The 22275-nt window shown below is 33.8% G+C and overlaps 3 protein-coding genes, 1 long non-coding RNA gene and 1 pseudogene across 5 annotated transcripts; 2 read left to right on the top strand and 3 right to left on the bottom strand.

Moving 5' to 3' along the window:
• Positions 1–305: 305 nt before the first annotated feature.
• Positions 306–3152, bottom strand: LOC107888203 (putative DUF21 domain-containing protein At3g13070, chloroplastic). 2 transcript variants are annotated; one of them, XM_016812323.2, is made up of 2 exons: positions 2124–3152; positions 306–913 (listed from the first exon to the last, which is right to left on the bottom strand). In XM_016812323.2, the coding sequence occupies exons 1-2, from the start codon at positions 2391–2393 to the stop codon at positions 908–910; spliced, it is 276 nt and encodes a 91-aa protein (XP_016667812.2). In that variant the 5' UTR covers positions 2394–3152; the 3' UTR covers positions 306–907. The 2 variants fall into 2 exon arrangements, with proteins under 2 accessions (XP_016667812.2, XP_016667808.2); XM_016812319.2 differs by having other exon boundaries at positions 306–899.
• A 13-nt stretch (positions 3153–3165) lies between these two features.
• Positions 3166–4741, top strand: LOC107888217 (uncharacterized). The gene is made up of 4 exons (XR_001681324.2): positions 3166–3374; positions 3715–4228; positions 4305–4392; positions 4690–4741. It is a non-coding gene; the product is annotated as an uncharacterized lncRNA (long non-coding RNA).
• A 610-nt stretch (positions 4742–5351) lies between these two features.
• Positions 5352–7904, bottom strand: LOC107888195 (transmembrane protein 245). The gene is given in 3 exon segments (XM_016812311.2): positions 5352–5757; positions 5844–7420; positions 7423–7904. Coding segments are annotated over 3 exon segments (1959 nt in total). The 5' UTR covers positions 7709–7904; the 3' UTR covers positions 5352–5661.
• Positions 7905–11675: 3771 nt separating this feature from the next.
• Positions 11676–14302, top strand: LOC107888183 (nucleotide-sugar uncharacterized transporter 2-like; annotated as a pseudogene).
• A 128-nt stretch (positions 14303–14430) lies between these two features.
• Positions 14431–19798, bottom strand: LOC107955826 (GBF-interacting protein 1). The gene is made up of 9 exons (XM_016891619.2): positions 19475–19798; positions 18835–18878; positions 18475–18529; positions 18246–18372; positions 17589–18124; positions 16763–17030; positions 16058–16346; positions 15285–15722; positions 14431–15163 (listed from the first exon to the last, which is right to left on the bottom strand). Exons 1-9 carry the CDS (start codon positions 19671–19673, stop codon positions 14861–14863), a joined length of 2259 nt encoding a protein of 752 aa, XP_016747108.1. The 5' UTR covers positions 19674–19798; the 3' UTR covers positions 14431–14860.
• Positions 19799–22275: the final 2477 nt, after the last annotated feature.

Raw genomic sequence — 22275 nt, 5'->3', positions numbered from 1 at the left:
ATCTCAAACACAGTGCATGTGAATCTTTCTAAAGCAATCTTGGTACCTTTAAGTAACAATAAGCTTCAAAGAAACAAACTATCGAGCAAATAGAGAGCAATAGAAAATAATTCAATAGCTACTCTGATAAAAAACAACAGATTCCACAGCAGATCGAATCCATTTACCAAACTGAATTTACTCAAGAGCATCAATAATTAACAGATCAAACTATTTTACTAATCCACGAGCAGCAAAGAAATAACTAACCACATTTACATCACCTCAAACTTAGATTAACAAAGTTAATGTATTGAAACTAGAAGTAGCAAAAATGAACAGATTGAAACTCATTCATCAGACTAGATCATCAAGCAGCTGGCAGCAGATATCTAAGTAATTCTTCAGTTGCACTTAACAAAGACATAAAGCATTAAAGTTCTTTTACATTTCTCCAAGCTCAAGCACGTTGAATATTAAACTACAACAAAAATTAATAAACATCAAATGATAAGAAGGAAAGAGCATCACCATTGTCAATGAAGATTTCCATTATTTTGCAGTTTCTAAAGGTCACTTTCTCAATATAGGAAAATTCTCAGGACATGTATCATTCTTGTGATTTCATACCAACTCAGCTCCACCAAATCTCTAAACTTGTATCTACAATAGGTATGCTGGAGAAGTACTCACATGCATCTTTGATTATGCACTTATCAGCCATCAAGTTGAATTTTTATCAGTATTGCCTTCTTGATGTGCTTTAGAAGAAGCTTCATTTTTATCCATGATCTGCTGGATACCTTCTTGATATCCTTCTATGAAACTCTTAAGAACATCTCTATATGCAGAAGCCCTTGTCATGTATAACCTCTGTAAAGCAGACCTCAAAGTCTCCATCCCTCCTCTTGCAGCAATTGCTATTAAATCATTTCTATAGACAACATCAAAACAATGTAAAATTCAACAAAATAAACTATAATACCAGGAAAATAAGAGAGAGAAAAGGGTGAGAGAAGAGAAATTTGGCCTAAAAAATTTTAGTTGAAAATTTAATATATTCCTTAACAACTGAACCTTGGCCTGGTGCCAACAACAAAATAAAACAAAATGCAGTCACTAAAAAAGAAATCAAAGAATAAATTCCATGCTACCTCCAGACAAGTTCTACTAAAAAAGAAAATTGAAATGAAAACCTAACTGAACTCAAACATTACGGAACTTTGTACATTGACCTCCATAAGATGTCTCAAGCACGAATTTAACGTAAACCATCAAAAAATACAGTTCTACAATCCAGTTCTAATATAGCTTCTCCATCATATAAACTATCCAAAAATACAATACTACTTAATCAAAATACAATACTACTTCAAAAGGCTTGCCTGATAGCTCGACCAAAATGCCATACTACTTAATCAATGTAGACTTAGGTTTAATAGTTGAAATAGTAAATACTTCTAAGTTGTTCTCTGGCTTATTCTATAAATTGTTTTTCTCTATTATTCTCTTTCTTTGTTTTCATTCTTTCACTCACATTTCTTCTCCCTTTTCACTCTAAGGAGTTTCCATCTATCTTTCTTCCTCTGTTGCTCACCATTAACAGTTTGTTTCCTTCTATAAGTTACAATGATTAAGCTCATATCTAGAAGAGATGATTATCATCCAAATTAAGAGATGATTATCATCCAAATTCAACCATGATAAACTAATAATAAGAAATGAAGTTCATATAGAATGTTCACATGGCAAACCAAGATTTAATCTTATATTAACTTAAGCCAAATATCTCAAGTCACCAAGGAATCTGCATAGCAGTCACAAAAATGAAAATCAAAAGACAAAATCTATGATACTAAGATATGTGAGCATTGGATATGAGTACATGTCTTACACAGGTATACTCATTTTTTTCAAAGTTTTTCCATATATTTGGACGATGATACTACATATTTGTGTCCATATATGTGTCAAACACAGGCATAAAGAGCTGGTAACACAAGACAGTATTTATAAACTGACTAAAGCATCTACATTCTTTCAACTTACAACAATCCCTATCCTATTCATTTTGATTTCCATAACAACAAATATGCATTTATAAGTATAAAAGCTATCAAACCCAGGGTCAAAGAAATCATTACCTTCCAAGGCCATAATGTAGTTATAGTAGTCTCTGCCATCGAGAAGAAAGCTGAAAGACCCAAAAGAACTGTCAAAACCAGACCTTGTTCCTTAAACACTTTAAGAATCATAAATGCCTTAGGCCAAGCATTCCTCAACAACAATATGCACTGCCCAATAACTCCATAACCAGCATTAGCCACTTCATCTACAGCAAAAACTCTTTTGCATCCAAACACCAATACATCACAAACCATTGCCACCAAAATACCCCTTTTCACCAAAACCATTTTTTGATCATTCACCACACCTTCATTTTCTTTCCTCAACCATCCCACGTGACCAAAACTACCATTTTTGGGGAATCTAAAAGCTTTCAAAGCTTGGGGATTTGAACAGGTGGAGATAACAGGAGCTGGGTAGTGATTGGTTTTGGGTAAAAACTTTGATTGGTTCTTCAAATTTCTATTAAAAAATGAAATATGAGGAATTTGTTGAATAAATGAAAGTGGGTCGGCTGAAAATTGAGTATTCAAGTGCCATTTTGATCAATAAGAATAAATAAATAATTAAAAAAAAAGAGATCGAAACTTGTTTAAGCAAAAAAAAAAAAGAAGAAGAAGAAGGGATTTTTAGGTTTCAAAGGAAAAGTTGTTTGGTGAAAGAAAGATTCTAGTTAGCTGCAAGTGGGATGGCAATATATTGAAGAGAGAAAGAGTTGAAGAAGAAGAGAAAATGCAGATTGAGTTCGGAGGAAATGGGATTAAAAAAAGGTTTAAATTGATAAATTGGGAATTTGTTGATATTACAGTGGAAGGAAGAAGCATGAAAAAGAAAGGAAAATATTTCAGACGCGAGAAAGAAAGGATAATGGTGAGGGTAAATTTGAAAGCTTTAGCTAATTTCTTACCCACCCATTCTCCGAATTGTCATTCCGTGGGGAGACCACCGAATGCTAAACAGCATTTTTGCCCTGAATAAGCCTGTAACGAATAGGGCTGTAATAGCTTATTACAGCCAACCAAACAATGTTTTAATAATGGGCCCACTGAATTGAGCTGTAATGCATAGGTATTACAGCCAACCAAACATGCTGTAAGTTTTTGCTTTCATATATATCTGAGGAAGATATATGACAACCGCTGCTAGACCCACATGGCAGCCTGCCAAAGGTGAAAACGAATAAGGTGATACTCGGATTTTTGGCCCATCTCAGAAGTACTCATCCATGGACCTTGCTGCTCATACTACTCTAATACTCTAAAGCATAGGTCAGTCTCTTTTAAGACTTCTTTATACTTCATCATATCTATATGTGCGTGTTTCATGGGCTGTTCTAACTTCAAACATCATGTTGGTGTTTTTTGTTTAATTAGAGTATCTAATTGCTGTAGATAGAAAGGTAATGATTGAAGCGGAAAATGATGCTGTGAATATGAATTGTTGTTCTTGTGTTCTTCTCACGTGTTTACAAAGCCTTGGTTTTGGAGAATTTCCATATTTAAAATCCATGCTTCTTGGCATTTAGAGATGCATTAAGGTCCTATGGTATACTTGTATTGCACCCAAGTTCATTGTTTATCTATTTGTTTTTGCATGTGTAAAATGCAGAAAAGATGGGCAGGACACACAAGACGAGTTGCAGAAGAGAAACCTCCGTGCTGAGCTTGAAGAGCGTGAACGGAGACATTTCTCATCAAAGGACAAATCCAAGCATGCTACTAACTGTTCTTCGTATATTGCATGAATTTTTTTCTATTGATATGGTTTCCAAAGGTTACGGGTTGCGCAAAGGAGCTCATGATTTGATGATTCATCTTGTTCACTTGGGGTCATTTGGCCCAACAGAACTGACACATTATTTAGAGAGACTAAAGCTCCATCTATTTAGCCTGATAAATATGTAAACACTCCAGTAATTTGTATTTAGAGGATCTTATAAATCCCGTAAGAATCTCAAGTTGTGCATTGTCTTTAATCTTAACCGGTGATCTATTTTAAACTAGACCATTGGATCATGATGAGCTCAAGTATAAATAGAACTCTTTCTTTCTTTTATAATCGTCCAGTTGTACTTCTTCAAAGTAATAGAGATTGTCATAAGGAAACCATCTTCTTTTGGAAGGTGAACTCTCAACCTACTCAATTATCAAATTATTGGGCTATAAAAGCATTTTACTAACAGGATAAGTCACTCGTAGGGGCAAAGAGGGAGACTGAAGATGGATTTGTTCCACGCAGTATTGATGCCGATGATTCTGATGTGGAGGTCAACAGTGATGAAGCAAGGTTCTACTCCTTTCCAGTATATCTGTTTTGTCTGCTACCCCAATTGATTACTTTGATTATTGGATTCTTTTAAGCTTTTGGATGGTTTAGATGACGCAGTCTAAAATATGGCATATAATTGTTTGGTGAAGTCAATAGAAGACTAAAATGCAAAATTTTAATGAGTTATGATTGCATAATTTCTGGAACCTATTAAAGCATAATTCCTGCTATTGTTGGTAACTACAGGAATCTGCTGTGTTCTACTTGTTATTGTGTATTACCATTTCATAATTTTTCTTAAATTATTTGTCGTAGTGATGATGAAGAAGCTCTATTGGCTGAGCTTGAACGAATAAAGAAAGAGAAAGCAGAGGAGAAACTCCGTCAGTTAAACAAAATATGACTCAATGATAAATGTTGTGTTGTTGCTATATCACGCTGTAGGCTTGAAAAATCAGCACATCCCGCTAGTGTCATCCAAGTAAAGCCTGGTATTCGAAATGAGATAGAAGTTCTTTCCTAATTTTGTTATATATCTATACATGGTTTAGGTGGGATGATGATGTCGTCTTCAAGAACCAGGTTCGTGGTGAAACCAAGCCTCAAAAGTGCTTCATTAAAGATACCATAAGGAATGACTTTCACAGGAAATTCCTGCTCAAATACATTAAGTAATTCATCACTTCAATGCCATAGCAATTAGGGAATGAAGTGGATTTGAAGATGCTGTATTTTTTTTCTAGAAAACATGATGTGTATATCTCCTACGGCTATGGCTGCTGTTGTAAATATACTAAATGGTCATTTAAATGTCAATGATGTATGCATTCTTGATTTGGTTGAGACTTAATGAAATACAAGCAGAGTTTTTTCATTGACTTTTCCCTTGTAATCTTGCTTCTTGGGATGTATTATTTGGTGCTGCCTGTAACAGATAAAAATAAAGAAACAAGTCCACCACCTTCACACATTCTCTCTCAACTCAAATATTGCCTTTCACCAGTTCTTACTTGTTTAAATACAGAACTCAAACATTGGCTTCACCAGTTATTACATGTTTAAATACTGAATCAAAGAATATACGATATTGCTTTCTTTCTAAGCAAACACGAGGATACATAACCATTGCCACTGATTTCAAAGGGATATAAAAAAATGTAATAAACATAGCATGTAGATTGAAGCGCAAAGAATTGTGGTTTGAAGTTGTTGGAAACCAGTGGTACTAATATACATGAGCTCTCTCCACCATGGAAGCAAACCCGTTGAAGGGTATGGTGTGTTCTTCTAGTCTTTTTTCTTAGGTTCTTCCAGAACAAATTCCACATAGAGATCTTTCAAAGCGATCACAACCGTCGTAATCAATGGTCCCATAATTGCTCCCTGTGGAAGAAGGAAGGAGACACCCATTTGAGTACTGTTTGATGAAGATTTTTAAAGATTTAAAGGAATCAGCTGTTAAAAGTTACCTCAACTGCAGAAGGGAACAATGTCATTCCACCAATGATGCTAAGCCCTGTAAGGTAGGCACTGTAACCAGGTATGCTCTCCTGGATTTCAGTAGCACCATAATCCATAAGCACAATGTGACTAATGGAGAAGACCACAGCTACTATGTATCTACTTTCAAGCACTAGTTCTATAGCTGCAGGAATTGTCGCAAACCAAGGTGGAAATATGGGCAATAAGGGGCTGATGAAAGCAAGCACTGTTGACATATACACAAAGTGTATTTCAAACAGTCTAAACATAAGCCATGTAAGACATCCTTGAAAGAATGCAATCTCAGCTGTTGCCAAAAGCACGCCAGAAATAGCTTCATCAAGAACTTCCACGCATCTAATCCTAGCCGGTTTTGATATTGGAATCATAGACATTACTTGTTCTGTTACTCCACCAGATTCTGATGTGATAAGGTAATATAGAACCCAAAAGAACACCATCAACTGAGATACAAAATTGAACACCTCAGCAGCTCCGTAGAGGATGGAATTGCCGATGGTGAACATGATCTTCGCGCCTCCACCTAAAACAGAAGCACTGCTTGCTAGCACCCGTTGCGAAACATCTGCCCCTTTAACAGCAAACCCTTTAGCCTTTTGCACCAAATCCTCCCGAGTGATTATCAATTCTCTGAAAATCGCATCGACTTCGGTGTAAATTTGCCCCCACTCGCGATTGCTAACCCTCTTCCTCAAACTCAAAAACTTTTCCGTATAAGGAGAGGGGGTCATCAAAGCTGTCGATCGCACTGATGAACTGGTGGTTGAAGTTATGACGAAATGCTTAATTCCGGTCACAAACTCCGTCATATTATACTGCATTGCCAAGTTATCAATCTGCTCGGAAACTGTTTCATAGAACTGAGTAGTGTACTTATCCACCATTCCAGGGACATCATTCTCTTCCATCCATCTTTTAACACCCATCCTCTCAGCATAGTTACTCTCTTCCACATGAGATTTCACCGAAACCACGGCATCTTTTCCCTCAACACCGATCTTATACGAGAAAAATGTAGCTCCAGCAAAGAACCCCACAAACATACCAATTATCAGCCCAATAGCCACAATAGTATCCAACCTTTTAAGTATCCTAGTAGTGAAATACGCACTCATTCTACTTCTCCTGAAACTGTTACTCCTAAATGATGAAACAGCAGACAATGAATCATCTATGTTTTTAGTACTAATCACAAACCCCAACACAATTATGCCCAATGACCCAACACCACCAATTCTCTCATAGGCAATCACGAACACAGCGAAAGCTACTAACCACCTAACTAGCATTGGAAACCCACTTCTCTTGCGCCTTGAAAGATTAGATTTTGGTCTTTTAAGGAACACCCTCAAACAGACATCCTTAATATCAACAAGGGTACCTATAAAAGCCTTGAAGACAGCAACAGGAACAGCAAGAACAGTTTCAGTGAGGCCTAGTCTCAAAGGTTCGCTCCAAAATCCCACAAGGGTTTCTTGTATACCTCTTAAAGGAATCGAACACAAGATAGCCCACTGAATTGGCCTAAAATACTCTTGCAAAGCTTGCAAATCGCATATAAAATGAATATGGTGAAGGCAAGGCCAGCATGAGCCATGGCTATGTATAGAGCCAACCGTACCTGGGGATCACCCGAGAGGCTGTTTTTGTGATCTGGGTCGGTTGAGTTCGGAACCTGGGGTGGCGCGTGAGGTTGGTTGGGAGGCGCGTCGCTGTTGCCTGGTGCTGGAGAAGGCTTCCTTACCGATGCAGATCGGAACATGTCTTGCCATGGAAGAGTTGAGGAGCTTGGTTTGGGTTTTGGTTCACTTGAATATGGAACCAACTCCATGTCTAGGACAGTTTTTCGAACACAGAAAGATCAAGTCTTTGCAGAAGAAGAGAGAGAAAGTTCCTTTGAGAAAATAAATAGAGAGAGAGAGAGCCAATGAAAAACTGACACAGAAGCAACAGATAGATAGTGGCCATGAGAGAGAGAGATTGGGTGGCATCCTTTTTATGGTGTCAGTAACTTCTTGACTTCCAGGGGAAAGGGCTTTGTGGGGTTGCATGTATCATCTTAATGTACCACAACTACAATTCACAGAGGATTTTTTATAGCATTTTCATGACCTGTATTTGCAAATTTGCATGTGTCCAGTTCTAACTTAAGTCTTACTTTCCTTTTTTATGGCCTTTTGTTAGAAGAACTTTAAAACAAAAATGGTCATATTTCTTATTTCGGAAGTTGCATAATTTGTGCAAGATAAGTATAATTAAAACCAGAAAAGTGGGTTTTTATTTCCTTAATAACTTGTAAATAAATAACATTATGGTAATATTTTATATGCCACTTAATAAATAAATCAAATCAAATTATTTGATGGAATTAACAAATTATCAAATTATAATAGAAGGACTAAATTCATAAAAAAAATAGATAGTACAACAGCCTTTTATAGAATTAGACCAATCATTATTAGAGAATAAAAATTAATAGGTCAACATTCAACACGTTTTTCTTTTTTATTTGAATTCAACACGGATTTTTGTAAATTGAGCGTCTGGATTATAAAAGATTGAAGGAATGAAGCTGCAAGTTGTTGAGATTCCATGCCATGCAGCCATGGTGGTATTTGGTGTTCAACCCAACATCATTTTACCTCCTACCTTTATTTAATATGATAAACTATTGTTTTTGTGGTCTAAGACAAAAAAAAAATCATTTTAGGAATCTAAAATGAAAACGTTGCAATTTAACCACCGGCATTATATAATTTAATTATTTTGATCACTTCCATTAAAATTAAAAACGTCAAGATGATGTGACAGTTAAAAAATCAGTATAATAAAAATTTTAGCTTTGATCTTTTATATATTATATTAATTTAGTCATAATTTTAAAAAATTAACGCTCAAAATTTACAAATGATCTCAATTTGATCCTAATTCTAAAAACTTTAAAGAAATATATAAAAGTACATAAATATTTTATTTTTATAATTTTGAATGTTGACATTACATAGAAGACATTCGGTATTATGTTAGCATAATGTGCACATTAGTGGCAAAGCCAGGGTGTTGGTAGGGGCCCAATCCCCTTAAAATATTTTTTTTATTTATGCCTCTTTATAATTTATAAATTTTAAAATTAGCAATATAATGTTACACTTTGACCCCCAAAATAATAAAAAATTATTTTAATCCTTTAAAAGTTATAAAGATATAAGCTATTAAAATGATGAAATTGTATTTTTATTATCATAAAAATATACAATTAAATTTCAACCCCCCAAATTTTTAGGTTCACCTTGATGCACATGGATTGTCATGGGAGTTACCACGCTAACAACGTTAAAAATTACTATTTTAGTTACTATTTCCTTTTTTTTAAAGTAATTTAGCTCTTTTTTAAAAAGTTACGAGTCAAATTTAACGAAAAACAGAATAAATATCAAATTGACAGAAAATGTAAACCTTGAAAGTTAAATTTATCATTATGCTTTTTTTATCGTTATCTATGTTTTTATTTTTAATCATTTCATTTTATTCTATCAAATATAAATATAATCTACTAAATCTTAATTACTATTTAAGATAAATATAATTTTAATATATATAATATTAATTTAAATATAATTTTATCATTCTCGTTATATATACATACACTTTAATTTAATGTCTTTAATAGTCTATTTTCTATTTTTAATTTACCGTCACAATGATATTGAAATCCAATCATATCTCGTTATTTATTTTAATCTCACTATTATATTAATTAACCTCATTACTACAATTAATTTTTATTCTCATTGGAACCAACCTCATCCCACCCATCAAAATGAAACCTTTAATCATGACTAAATGTAATTATCGTCTCCAAACCATTTGATTATTCTCTTTTGTTTTGCTCCGCAACGATGACAGCTTCTGAGCTGGCTATTGCCCGTCTTTTTCTTCCTCCCACTAATCTTTTTTTTTTCTCCTCATTTACTCCACGCTCTCTGTTTTCATTTTGTAAATTGTAGATCTATTTTGTGGGTATTTTTACTATCTTCACAAGTTGTGATGGACAGATGATGGTGTTTGTCGTTGTTGAAATTCCACCAGCCACCAATAATTTCTCTTGAAAAGTGGGTCTTTTCGTCAGCTTCTTAACATGTTTCTATTACGAGAGTATTTTACAAAAATAAATAATTTCACAAGTTGGTTTAGAATCATGTTCTCTTTTTCAATCTTATATTTTTTCTATTTGATTTTCATTATCTAATAAGTTTTACTTATGCATATAATTTTGCTTTTACAATTGAGTTTAGATATGACTTTATTATCGTACTATCTAATTTAATAAATACTCAATTTTTTTACTGATTTTTATTTGTCACTTTAGTCATTCTAAAACTGATTTTTATCGTATCAGTTTGTTATTATTTTGGAATTTTCTAATGTCGTTGTTAAAATGAAACAATGAATTTCCTTTGACCCGAAAATGTGAGAAAAAAGAATGCGGAGATTGAGTAGAAAATTGACAAGGTTGTCCTTATTCCCCTGCTTCACCGCATTTGATTGGGGTCTGGACTTTTATGCTTTCCAAATAAAAAGAGTGTGGATGAGGTCAATTATCATTGAATTTTCTTTATAAGAAATTACATTACACTGCCACTCCACATTATATTAAATCATTTAAGTTTGTGTTGTATATAGGAGTTTCATTTACAATTATATTTTAAAATAAGTTATCCAACTTAATTAATATTTCCTATTTTTTGTGCTTTCATATCCATAATTTGATGTTATTTAAAAAACTCAAAATTAAACTCTATATATGTACAAAAGATTTTAATTTAAAAAAAAAATCTAAAATAATATAATCAAACACAAATAAATTCTATAATCAAACATCAGAGTAAAATTATTGACAAGATTATTATATTACAACAACCTTGGCTTTTCTTAAACGCAACTTCCAAGAAATTCCTTTCTTGTTTTTTTTTTTTATTTCTTCATAAATTAGCTTAGAATTTATAGAGAAGAATGCATTTGTGAGCTACTAAAGGCATATAAATTCTTTTGCTCAGTCAATTACACACTTCCTATTCATATATTTAAAATTATAAATAAAAGAAAATCAGATTTCATTACAAGATATCTGGAATTGCTTTAGAAATGGCTTCTTTAATGACGATTATTGTAAATAATTGTATGTGTCATATAAGAATATATGAGATTTTTTTAAAGAAGTTTATACGAATTTGTACTTTCCAACTGAAAAGTAAAATCTTACAGTGTAACGTTGAAGAATGCAAGGTAGTTTAAAGTCTAGGGATATTTTGGATAATCGGATACTACTTGAGCTAGCTAGGCTTACTTTTACGTTTTCAACACGATATTATCCTTTTAACTTGTCCCATTAATTATGAATAAAATAGTGAATTGAATCCATGAAACATTCGATCTTTGCTCATTAAACATTACCAATGTGGCATCAAAACCATTAGAGTTGCCTCCTTATCATGAACTTCCCCACCATGGGATTGCTGTAATTGGCTCATTTCCCGAGACTACTTACCGCTCATACATGCACATATAGGTTGACTATTTCTTTCTAGTAAACAAATATTAATTGAAAAACATCCATATCAGATCATCCAAAAAAAGAAAGAACGTACTAAAACAAACATCCTATGTTGTCTTAGTCAATTGTCACCCACCCTTGTAACCTTTGCATGTAAGAAACTCGACATGTGGCATCATGTTACCATTTCATTGCTACATCCGTTTCCTACAGTTTATTAACAGAGCACAGCAAATATCTAATCTCATATTTTGAATTTCAGTTTTTCATTAACTTTAATAGGACACTTGTTCATGTCAATCTAAAACTATTTTCTCTGTGAAGTTCAAATCTTTCATTTGATCTTTTTTTTTTCCTTCTGATTTATTACAAAACCCATTTTCTTGCCTTTATCCCAAAGTTTTTTTCTTTTCAAATATATATAAATTGATGGTTCATTGCGATAATGTGTGATTCAATATCTGTGTTGAAATCGGTGGTTTGATTTTGTATTATTAGATGGAAGAAAGGTTATCAAGAGGAAAGACAGTGATGCAGGCGAAGCAGGTTTGTCTGAATCCCTTAAAAAACCTCCATTGTCTTATGTCCCCATTCTTTACAGCAAGCCTGTAAATCGTTGTTGTTTCCATGTCAATGTCAATGTCAATGTGTGTGTGTGTGTCTATGTCTTTGATCTCCTTCATTTTTAATTATTCATTTAAAATGGTGTTATTATTTTTGTCTTGCAATATGTATTTTGTGTGGGGGTAAAAGGCCAAAGGGGTTTCGATTACATATATTGTAGTATAATAGAGGTTTAGTTGATTTGGACCTCTTCTCTGTCATCTTCTTCCTATTGGTTTCCCTTAGATGTTTTGATTTTAATTAAATTCTTTATCTTAAGGTCCTTGTTATGAAAAGAAATTGACTATTTTCATGTAGTTTTTTTTTGAAGTGATTTTTGTCTTGCGTTGAACTGCTACTACTTCTAAGTAATTGAAGCAGCCGTCAGTGTTGATTGTTGTTTTCACTTTACAGTGTTGATGGTCGTGAGGATTTAAACTTTTGTGGTTCAGGAAAACAATGAATGTTTTACTTCTGCTAAATGGTCTTAAAGGTAGCTTATCTGTTCCTTAGAGACCACCATTAAAATCTTGGTACATGACATATTGATCTTTGTAATGCTGGACATGAATTTTCTGGTCTGCTAATGACTTGGTGGTGTGACCTTTTTGTTGGATTAGTTTAGCTCTCAAAAAAATTCAAATTTTTTTCAGGTAGAGCATTGGAAGAGCTCAGAAGTTCCCTCTACAATGAGCTTAGGACTTCAGAAGGAGCCAAGCGCCAACAGCAACGGTTTTGCGGACTAGTGGTGGCGATGTCCTTCAATTTCTTTGTTGCTGTTGGGATTATACTGACTAACAAACTAGTTAGTCCCTTTGATCTTTGTTTTTTAGAATATTAAGCAGTGATGTCTCAATAAGCAATCTTATGTTGTTTACTATTGCAGGTGATGGGGAGAGTTGGATTCAATTTCCCAATCTTCTTAACCTTAATACATTACTCCATAGCATGGATCTTACTAGCATTTTGCAAGACAATGTCATTGCTTCCAGTTTCCCCTCCTTCTAAAACTACTCCTTTCTCCTCTCTTTTCTCTTTGGGAGTTATAATGGCATTTGCCTCTGGCCTTGCCAATAGCAGCCTAAAGTATAACAGGTCTGCTTTTTTGCCTTAGGTTTATGAAAGTACTAACTGTCATTGGTCCAGTTTCCTCACAATTCAGCCCATGGTGCAGTGTTGGTTTTTACCAAATGGCTAAAATCGCGGTCACTCCGACCATCGTTTTTGCAGAATTCATTTTCTTCAGGAAAACCATTTCTTTCAAAAAGGTATTGTTGTCCTGCTCTTGGAACATTTCCTTCAAATCTTTTCCTATTATCTGGTTCTCTCAGCGAGTTATCGCGGTTTTGCAGGTTTTGGCTCTAGCAGTCGTGTTGGCAGGTGTAGCAGTAGCCACTGTAACCGATTTAGAGTTCAATGCTTTCGGTGCATGTATCGCCATAGCATGGATAATCCCGAGTGCTATAAACAAAATTCTCTGGTCTAATTTACAACAAGAAGCCAACTGGACAGCCCTCGCGTAAGTAGTCAAAATGATCAGGTAATATCCATGTTCTTCTATGGTCTCTTTTAAGTGTATTGAGAAAACAAGTTCCAAATGCATGCAGGTTGATGTGGAAGACAACCCCAATCACAATTTTTTTTTATTAGCCTTAATGCCATGGTTGGATCCACCAGGAGTGTTATCATTCAAATGGGATATAAACAACTCAACAGCAGTTCTCACATCAGCTCTACTTGGTTTCCTCTTACAATGGTCTGGTGCTCTGGCTCTAGGGTGAGTGTACAGTTTCTCTCCCTTTTTTTCGGACAGCATTGTTTTTGTTTGTGTTTTTGTTAATGTTTGTCCTTGTAGAGCAACATCTGCAACCTCTCGTGGTGTTGGGGCAATTCAAAACATGTGTGATAGTTGTGGGAGGATATCTACTTTTCAATTCGGATCCGGGGTTCGTCAGCCTTTGTGGAGCTGTTGCTGCCTTGGGAGGAACGTCAGTTTACACATCACTTAATTTGAAAGAGACAAATCATCAAAGTTCAAGTAAGCAGCTGCCCACATAAATTCCTCTACCAAAGTCCAAAACCAGTGAAAAAGGCAGTGAAGGCTCAACAGTAACTAGTACTAGTAATGTTGTGTAAAAATTGTAGAAAGAACCACCCCATTTTTCTCTTTATTCTTCTATTATGCTCCAACAAAGGAATTCTGGATGCATGTAAGATTTCAGATTTTGTATAAACAAAGAAACAAAGACTGAAAGAACCTTAGACTTTCTTCTTTTTTTATTATTATTCAAGATTTGATTTGTTTAAGTAGACATTTTACTCAAATCATAGAGTTTTTAGACAGCTGCTGCATTCATGGAAAAGGTACTTCATTGTTCATAATAAGGAAGAATTGATGATGAAATCTTAAATAACCTCATAATAAAATGACAATGATATGATATGATCATCAGGGAATTATACAATGAAGCTAGAATAACTCTCTCATATACCAATTACATACAGCTTGTATCCCTATTCAAAATTTATCATACAGGTGTGTCATGAGTGAGACTTTAGAAGGGAAAATTTAGCCAAATCAGTCCCACCTAATCATGCTATTGACCTCTTAGATTCCTACAGAGTATCTTTTGAGAATAATAACTAGTTCCAATAGAAACCCAGACAAGTCAGCAACATCTTTCAATCAACAGATATTACCCTAATTAATATTTTCTCAGATGCCCTTAATAATTTTACCCTCAGAATGCAGGCCAGTGTTTCACCCTCTTAAAAGCTCCTCCATGAATTTTCTACCTTGTTGCATTGTTGAGAGAATTGAACAGTTCAGTAATTAGAGTTCCGGTTCATCTGTGCAAGTAGAGGCTGCTGATAAGCACCAGTAGGGGCACTCACAGTTTCAACAGCTGCAGCCATGGGCTGAGACTGTTGTAGCAGATTATTAACATTGGAAGGAGCAGATAATGTTTGTGGTGGCTGATAAAGTCCAGCAAAGGAACCATGACCAGCCTGTGCAGCAGGAGAGAAGGGAACCTGCTGGCCGTGAAGAGAGAGGTTGTACAAAGAATTAACCTGCAAGTTGGTTAAATCTTGCCCCAGTGCAGGCATCCAGAGAGCCGAACCTTCATTCTGCAAAAAAAAAAAAAAAGGGAAAGAGAAGAAGAGGACAACCCAAAGCATTGTGTTAAAATTGCTAATAAGAAGTTGCCAAAAGACGAAGTATAAAAGGAAAAGGAAAAACAAAACCAACCAGTGATCCAGTGGGGTAGATATGATTCTCCTTCAATTGTGATGCTGCAAGATCCTCCTTACTAGCAGAGCTTCCAGACGTAACTGATGGAACAGATAAATTGAAACCAACAGGTGGAGAAGTCAATTGACTATATCCTGATGGAATTGTAAGGAGAGCAGGATTTCCTGCATTGCTTCCAGGCTTTAACTGTGAAAGAGGTAATTTGACCCCAGGTGGCATGTACATGTTCCCAGTTGAAGGTTGCTGAGGGAGACCACTGGAGTTTAAAAACTGATGCGGTGGATAATGCATATAAAAAGGTGGAAAATAGTGCAGATAAGGGAAGTAATTAGGTGAAAATGGTTGTCGGTAAAGGTGAATTGCTGGTGGGGCAGCAGTAACTGTCCTCTGAACAGGTGGTGCTGAATTGCCAGACGGATCTGGAGAATTCCCATTCTACAAATATGACAAATGAGCGTAATAAGCATCTTTATAAAGTATAGACTAACATCTGCCATCACTATGAAAAACGAAAAACAAAACAAGTTAATTTACTTAGGTCCACCAAGTCTATAATAACTTTTTCTCAGTCATCTTCCAACCTACTAAAGCATCAGGAACTTAATAACACTGAGGAAAGTACAAATGCCAAGTGCTAAAAGTCTAAAACAATACTTAAAGCATAGTACAAGGTGTCAAAGGTTTTAAAGAACGTCTGAATCATTCTGGTGTAATTTAACCAGTTACATCTAAAAATATGACAGCAACAAGGAAGAAGCATATGAGCTTACGACAAAGTTTGCAGGGCGAGAAACATCATGCGCCTGAGCCTCAAGTCCATCAAACTGCACAAAGTGGCTTGCTGATGCAGGCATTAAACCAAATCCATATCTTGTGTCATTTGGAATGACACTCTGATTACCCTCTGAGTGCAAACCCATTTCTTGACTTGACTGATCAACTTTCAAATTTGCATCAGATGAAATAATGTCATCTGATTTGGGTGCTTTTTCAAAATCAGGAGGAGGTTGTGGTTGATCAGCACTATCGCCTTCCATAGCTGATAGTATACCTTTGCTTCTGCGGAAATCATAAGGCTCAATAATATCATAAATATTAAAACGAAAAACAAAATAGATAACTGCAAATATTGCCTACAGATCCCACTGCTCTAGCAGTATATATGATATCAAATTAGGCACATTTATAACCTTGGATATTAATCCAAACATGTTTTCCCTCTATAATCCCACTTTGATCCTTTTAAAACAGTTCAATGGCAAAACATCATGTCTCAATTATCAATCACCCATCGCTCCTTAATTGCTTTAATCAACTAAAGGAGAATTTACACTAATATAGAAACAAAAACTCAGAACCAACTCTTGAGATGAATAAAACGATTTTGGAAATATTCGATACTTACTAGCAGAAGAAAAACAATCCATCAAACAAAATATAAATTCCAATAAAAGTAGAAACTAATTTCAACCAACCTAGAAGAAGGCTCTTCAGCAGTTTCATCACTACCCTGAGAAGTTTCAATAGGATATGCAGGGGTAATCTCCGCACTAGTACCAAAACCATGTCTTGTTACCTGTCCAAAACTAGCATCAAAGCTTCCAAAAGTTAAGCCATTTGTTAATGCTTCAGAGACTCGGAAGTGGGTGGGAAAAGTAACATGTTGACCATTGGGAAAATTTGAACCAGCAAGCAATTGAGAATTTGCTTCATCAGTGACGGCTGCAACCTCAGAAATGACCACTGTTTCAAAAACAAGAACCAACAGAAATCTCCAATTAGAATGGGGGAGAGAGGGGACATCAAAAAGTGCAGAAAAATAACCTTAATGTATAAGACCTTTTTATGTCAATATCTAGGCTAGGGATGGTTCAAGAGCAGGAACATTAGAGAAAAATAAACAAAGGCATTAGACACACTTATGCTTACAGTAAGCACTGTATCATTATCATTAAAGAAAAAAAGGGAAAACCATTAGAAAAAAGGCAGTGCAAAGCATGATAATTAATACATAATCCAGAGACAACTTGCAATGCAAAGAAAGTTGCAAGGAGTTAAGCAGGATAATCCAACAGGATCTTTTAACATTCCTCTCATGGAAAGCCAGCAACGAAACAGAAAAATGGTAAAGTCATATAACTCAAATAATATATACTGCCAAAGAGACACATGCATTGCAAAATACAATATTGTACTTCAAAAAGAGGATAGCAAGGAAGACCAAAAAACTACAACATGATCATAATTTATGGCGTCACAAATCAAACAGAAGTGTTAATACCTTGTAGCAATGCAGGCTCTATAGGCCTGGACTGCTTAGTCTGTTCAGCGACCTTTGATTTCCTCGGAGGATTCTTTTCATGCATTGAGCTCCAAATTTCCGAGGCTGTTTTCTCTGTGTTAGATAGATTAATATCAAAGGAACATTCTTGTTTCCTTGAATATGACCTGTTTCAGCTGATTCTAGTTGGCATCCAGATTCTTGTTCTGTTGTACCCACATCACCAACATGCCATGACTCAGTTGGCACCAACAAAGGATCTGAAGCAGATGAATAGACACCAGACAAGGTTGTGGAAGTGGCAGAAGTTGGTGAGGCACTAGATATTGAGGACAACTTCTCTTGATCTCTGGTCAGAGAGCTAAAGGAATGAGCAGAAATGTTGGCAGGAGCTTCTGTAACAGTCAGTTGCACTGAAATTGTAGTTGGACCGACTAAAGGCAAGCCGTCCTTAGTTTCACTATTAACACCAGAAACAGACAATGGCAGTCCATGTCTCTGATTGGAGATCCCATTTGGCAAAGTCTTAGTGCCATTTGGAATAGCGGTTGGTGTTCTGCAGAAGAACAAAACAAATTTTAGGTAAATATAACAATTTTTTCTCTAAAACCAACCAATTAATAAGCGCATAAAATTCATATTTAGAAACAAAAAAAAACATCATTATGCATATTTACTTAGTCATGCAAGGTGCTGCATTATTTTTCACTTTCTGAGATGCTGGAAAAGACGCAGAACCTCTATCTGAGGTATGAACAACTCCATTTTCCTTTGGAGCAGATGCATTCCTTGCACCTACAACATCTTAAAATCACAAAGCTTGGTCGGTTGGCAACTTATAAACAAGAAAAATACTTTAAATTTGTACACTGATGCATAAATATGAGAGGAGGAAAAAAATAACACCTTTACCATAGTTCCCTTGTCTACCCCGCCCCGCTGGTCCTTGTGTACCAGCTATCTGCACAAAAGAAGAATTGAGTTATAATTCACAATTCACTAAGCTAACTAGAGTAAAATCCAACCAAAAAATTCCTTCAACTAAACCAAATTCTGTTAAGTAATACCCTTGACACATTATAGCAGTTCAGCATCCTTTTTAGGTTTTATTTTACAGCTGGTATTTTTACCAAGCAAACACCTAAAGACCTATATAACCAATAGAATCATTGATAACCAGAATTCTAACTACAGTTTGAAAGAATAGAAGATCAAAATGAAGATAAGTTCATATTTTCACCAATTGGAAAGGAAAACAACACTTGCCTCCTTTTTCTTTTCACGTTTTCTTTTCACCTCATGAAATGTATCTGCCAACCAAACAATGTGATCGTCATACTTTCAAAAGTAAACTGCAAGATACATTAAGCAAAATCAAAGTATGCAACAGCCTTAATAAGCATTTGCAATTTTGCATGCATTTAAGTTAATAGTGAACATTTTGAATCAAAAGAAGAAAAATACACTGATAAATCAAAAGAAAGCACACGGGACATTGAACACATTGAATTTCTTTAATCTACTCCCAATTCCCAGAAACCAAACACATGCTTCCTCGAGAAAACAAAACCCAAGCAACAAAACAGTGCAAACTTTACTTTCTATTAGCTACACGCATAAAAACAAGCCAATCCCACTTCTCAAAATCCCAACTTTCTTCACTCTGCCAACACTAAACATTGCACAATCCACTTTCTATTGACATAAAACATATGAAAGTGCCCAAGACCCCATCTCTCAAAAATCCCAATTCTTGAACTCTTCAACAAAAAATACAAAAGCCGCAGAGAGGAAAAAAATAAACAGATCATAAACCAAGCTAACTCTCAGACATAGCAAAACACTAAAAAAGGAGCATGAAACCCCGTGAAAACAGAAAAGAAACAATGAAACCTTCATTCGGTACCGAGATAAAGAAGCTTTTGGGCAGTTTCATTAGGATCCATAAAACACTCATTGAGGACTGCATAGATTTCTTCATCGCTGTGCTGCTTCCCTGTGATCTCCCTTATGCTTTGGATCGTTTTCTTTGCATTGTCAGGGATCGACACTGCAGACCCCTCACCTACACCGCCGCCGCCGCCGCTGCTACCTTTGTTGCTCATGGTAGCAGAGAAACAAAATAGAAGAATGAGGCAAAAACAAGGATAGTTTATAATAACTAGGACATAATAGTATAACAGGGAAAAGGAAGAAAAATAGTTTGAACAAACTGTATGTAATTTCTTTTTAGTTCTTTTTAGGATAAAGCAGCAATTACTCTTCTGCTATTTTTTATTTAATTTTATAAAAATGAAAATATACAACTCCGACAACAAAATAACAAACACAGATTGTAAATGGTAAAAAATAAATTTTATCAACATAATTAAATTATTAGAATATTATAACATGTTAATAATTAATTTTATCATAAATCAAACACAACGTAATATTGTAATATTATAATATATGAAATATATAATTTAAAAATGATTTTTTAAGTAATTAATATTAATATATATAAACTCATATTGATTAATATTATGGTATATAAAATAATATAATGGTTCATTTAAATTAGTGCAAATTTTAATTGGTTTTATCATCTTCTCTAATATTTTTTTACGATTAATATTTTAATAATTTAACAGTAAAATTTGTTAAGATATTTGTAAGTAAAATTTATGGCAATTTTGACGTGAATAATCTATATAAATCAAACATGGAATATGATGCTGGAAAAATATGAACATCATATATATAATAAGTATAATTACATGTTATTATTTACTATTATAAAATATTAATCCAAATTAAAAAAACGATCTAATTTGGTTAAGTTTTATTGGGTTTTAGTTATTAAATAAAGTATGTGTCAAATATGTATAGATACTCTAATAACTAGTTTCAAATTGATGATGGGTTGATTAAAGATTAGGGTTAATGTGCAGATGTTATGTATTAGAGTTATGGTTCCGAGTGTACATATATGTAACTTTTCTAATATATCATCTTTAAAAAAAATTGAGTCGCTTTCTCTAGATTACTTATATGCTAATTTGAAATATCAAGACTGTAAGATTCATAGATTTCAAGAAATCGATGAATTCAGGTACGTTTCCGCATCTAATTTTATTATTTATTTATTCTTGATGATTTGACATGACATATTTTGGTTTATGGTTTGTTAAGTTTTATATAAAATATTATTTTATGGTTCTAATAATTAATATCAGAGCCTCGCTATGTCGAATCATTGAGGATGAATTTGATTCTCTATTATTTTTGGATTGATTCATTTTTTAGATTTTATAAATTTAACATTTCGGGTGTATATATGTTGATGGTTGAAGATCCATATTAAAGTTTTTTATAACTTCATAAATTTGAATTTTATTAGGATTTTGATCTTTAATTGTTTTTATTTTGATAGGTTTTGAATGTTTGTGCTCTAATTTCTATTCTACAATAAAATAATAGTGATGTCGATTGAATTCTATTACTCTATTGATTATTCAACAATTCAGAATTCAAGATTAAGAAATTGTAAATGCATTAGAATTTTAATTTTACTAAAGTGTATATATATGTAAAATTATTTTGTGCTATAAAAAAACGGTGTTATCATTGGTTAGAAAGGTTATTTTCGCTTCATTGTTCATTCTCTCAACTTGGCAAGACTATGCACTTTATCCTCTCTTTTTTTTGTTAATTTTTAAAAATAATGGAACATGTTTTGTTCTCTGAAATGAAAAGTAAGAATATGAGGTATAATTTAGATTTGAAAACTACTCGAAAACTCTTGTAAATGTCTAAAACTTTATTTAAACTTTAATTAATGATGATTTACTTCTCTTTCTCTCTCATTAAAGAAAATGGTGTTTTATTTAAAACAAATCTTGCTAGCTTTTTATTTGTAAAGCCAATGCAAATTAAGGAGGTGCTAAAGAGTAAAATTTTAAATATGTAGTATTGATCTGGCTTGCTGGAATTGCCTACATGTTTAATTCTTGGGGCTGTTATATGTATAACTTAAGTTTTGTGTGTATTTACATTAAGATTATTGATAAATTTTAATGGATCCCATTATGATTTTTTGTAAAATTAGTTTGATAGAGATTCATTTAAATTTAAAGTTGTTTTTTTATATGAATATTTATTCAATTTTTTTTGGGTGGTTTTAAGTTTGGTTTTTTAAAATTCGATTATGGATTTTAATTGTAAAAATTTTGATGGCTACTTTTTTAAGTACTAAAAAAACCAGTTAAAGATTAAGGTATTTGGTGTTTTATTGCACTATTCAGACAATCTTATTTTGGGTTATTTCGAAAATTATAGTGTAATCAGAAATTTTAGTTCTAACCATTGACTATTATGAAGATTTTAAATTTGAATATTGGTATGTTTATATATATATATATTTATATTTAAAATAACTTAATTGAAATAATAAGTTGCCAAAGTGGCATTTTTTATTGAAATTATTTTGTTTTAAAATATAAAAAGTTATGTACATATAACTTAAGTTACGTTAATATTATCGGCCCAAAGGAAGGTTAATAATTAACAAAATTACACGTGCAATTGTGGTAATTTGTAACAGCCAAAATTTTCAATGGTATTGGAAAACAGTGATTCGAGATTACAAAAGCCAATGAGTAAGTTTAGAATTTTTAATAAATAATAATTATGGGCCAAGCGCGAATTTAAAAGAATTTTTGAATT

The sequence above is a fragment of the Gossypium hirsutum genome, chromosome A01 (assembly GCF_007990345.1).
Source record: "Gossypium hirsutum isolate 1008001.06 chromosome A01, Gossypium_hirsutum_v2.1, whole genome shotgun sequence".
NCBI lineage: Eukaryota > Viridiplantae > Streptophyta > Magnoliopsida > Malvales > Malvaceae > Gossypium > Gossypium hirsutum.
This window is presented reverse-complemented; position numbering and strand designations above follow the sequence as displayed.

Bases quoted from the DNA above. Each gene is read 5' to 3' on its own strand.
- LOC107888203 (XM_016812319.2), bottom strand. From the start codon at position 2,393: ATGGTTTTGGTGAAAAGGGGTATTTTGGTGGCAATGGTTTGTGATGTA. The intron at 900-2,123 runs GTAATGATTTCT...ATGATTTAATAG, and splicing joins CTACATTATGGCCTTGGAAG to CAATTGCTGCAAGAGGAGGG.
- LOC107955826 (XM_016891619.2), bottom strand. From the start codon at position 19,673: ATGAGCAACAAAGGTAGCAGCGGCGGCGGCGGCGGTGTAGGTGAGGGG. The intron at 18,530-18,834 runs GCAAGTGTTGTT...TCTTTTGTGCAG, and splicing joins AACGTGAAAAGAAAAAGGAG to ATAGCTGGTACACAAGGACC. The intron at 15,164-15,284 runs GTTGGTTTTGTT...TTTTTTTTGCAG, and splicing joins TCTACCCCACTGGATCACTG to AATGAAGGTTCGGCTCTCTG.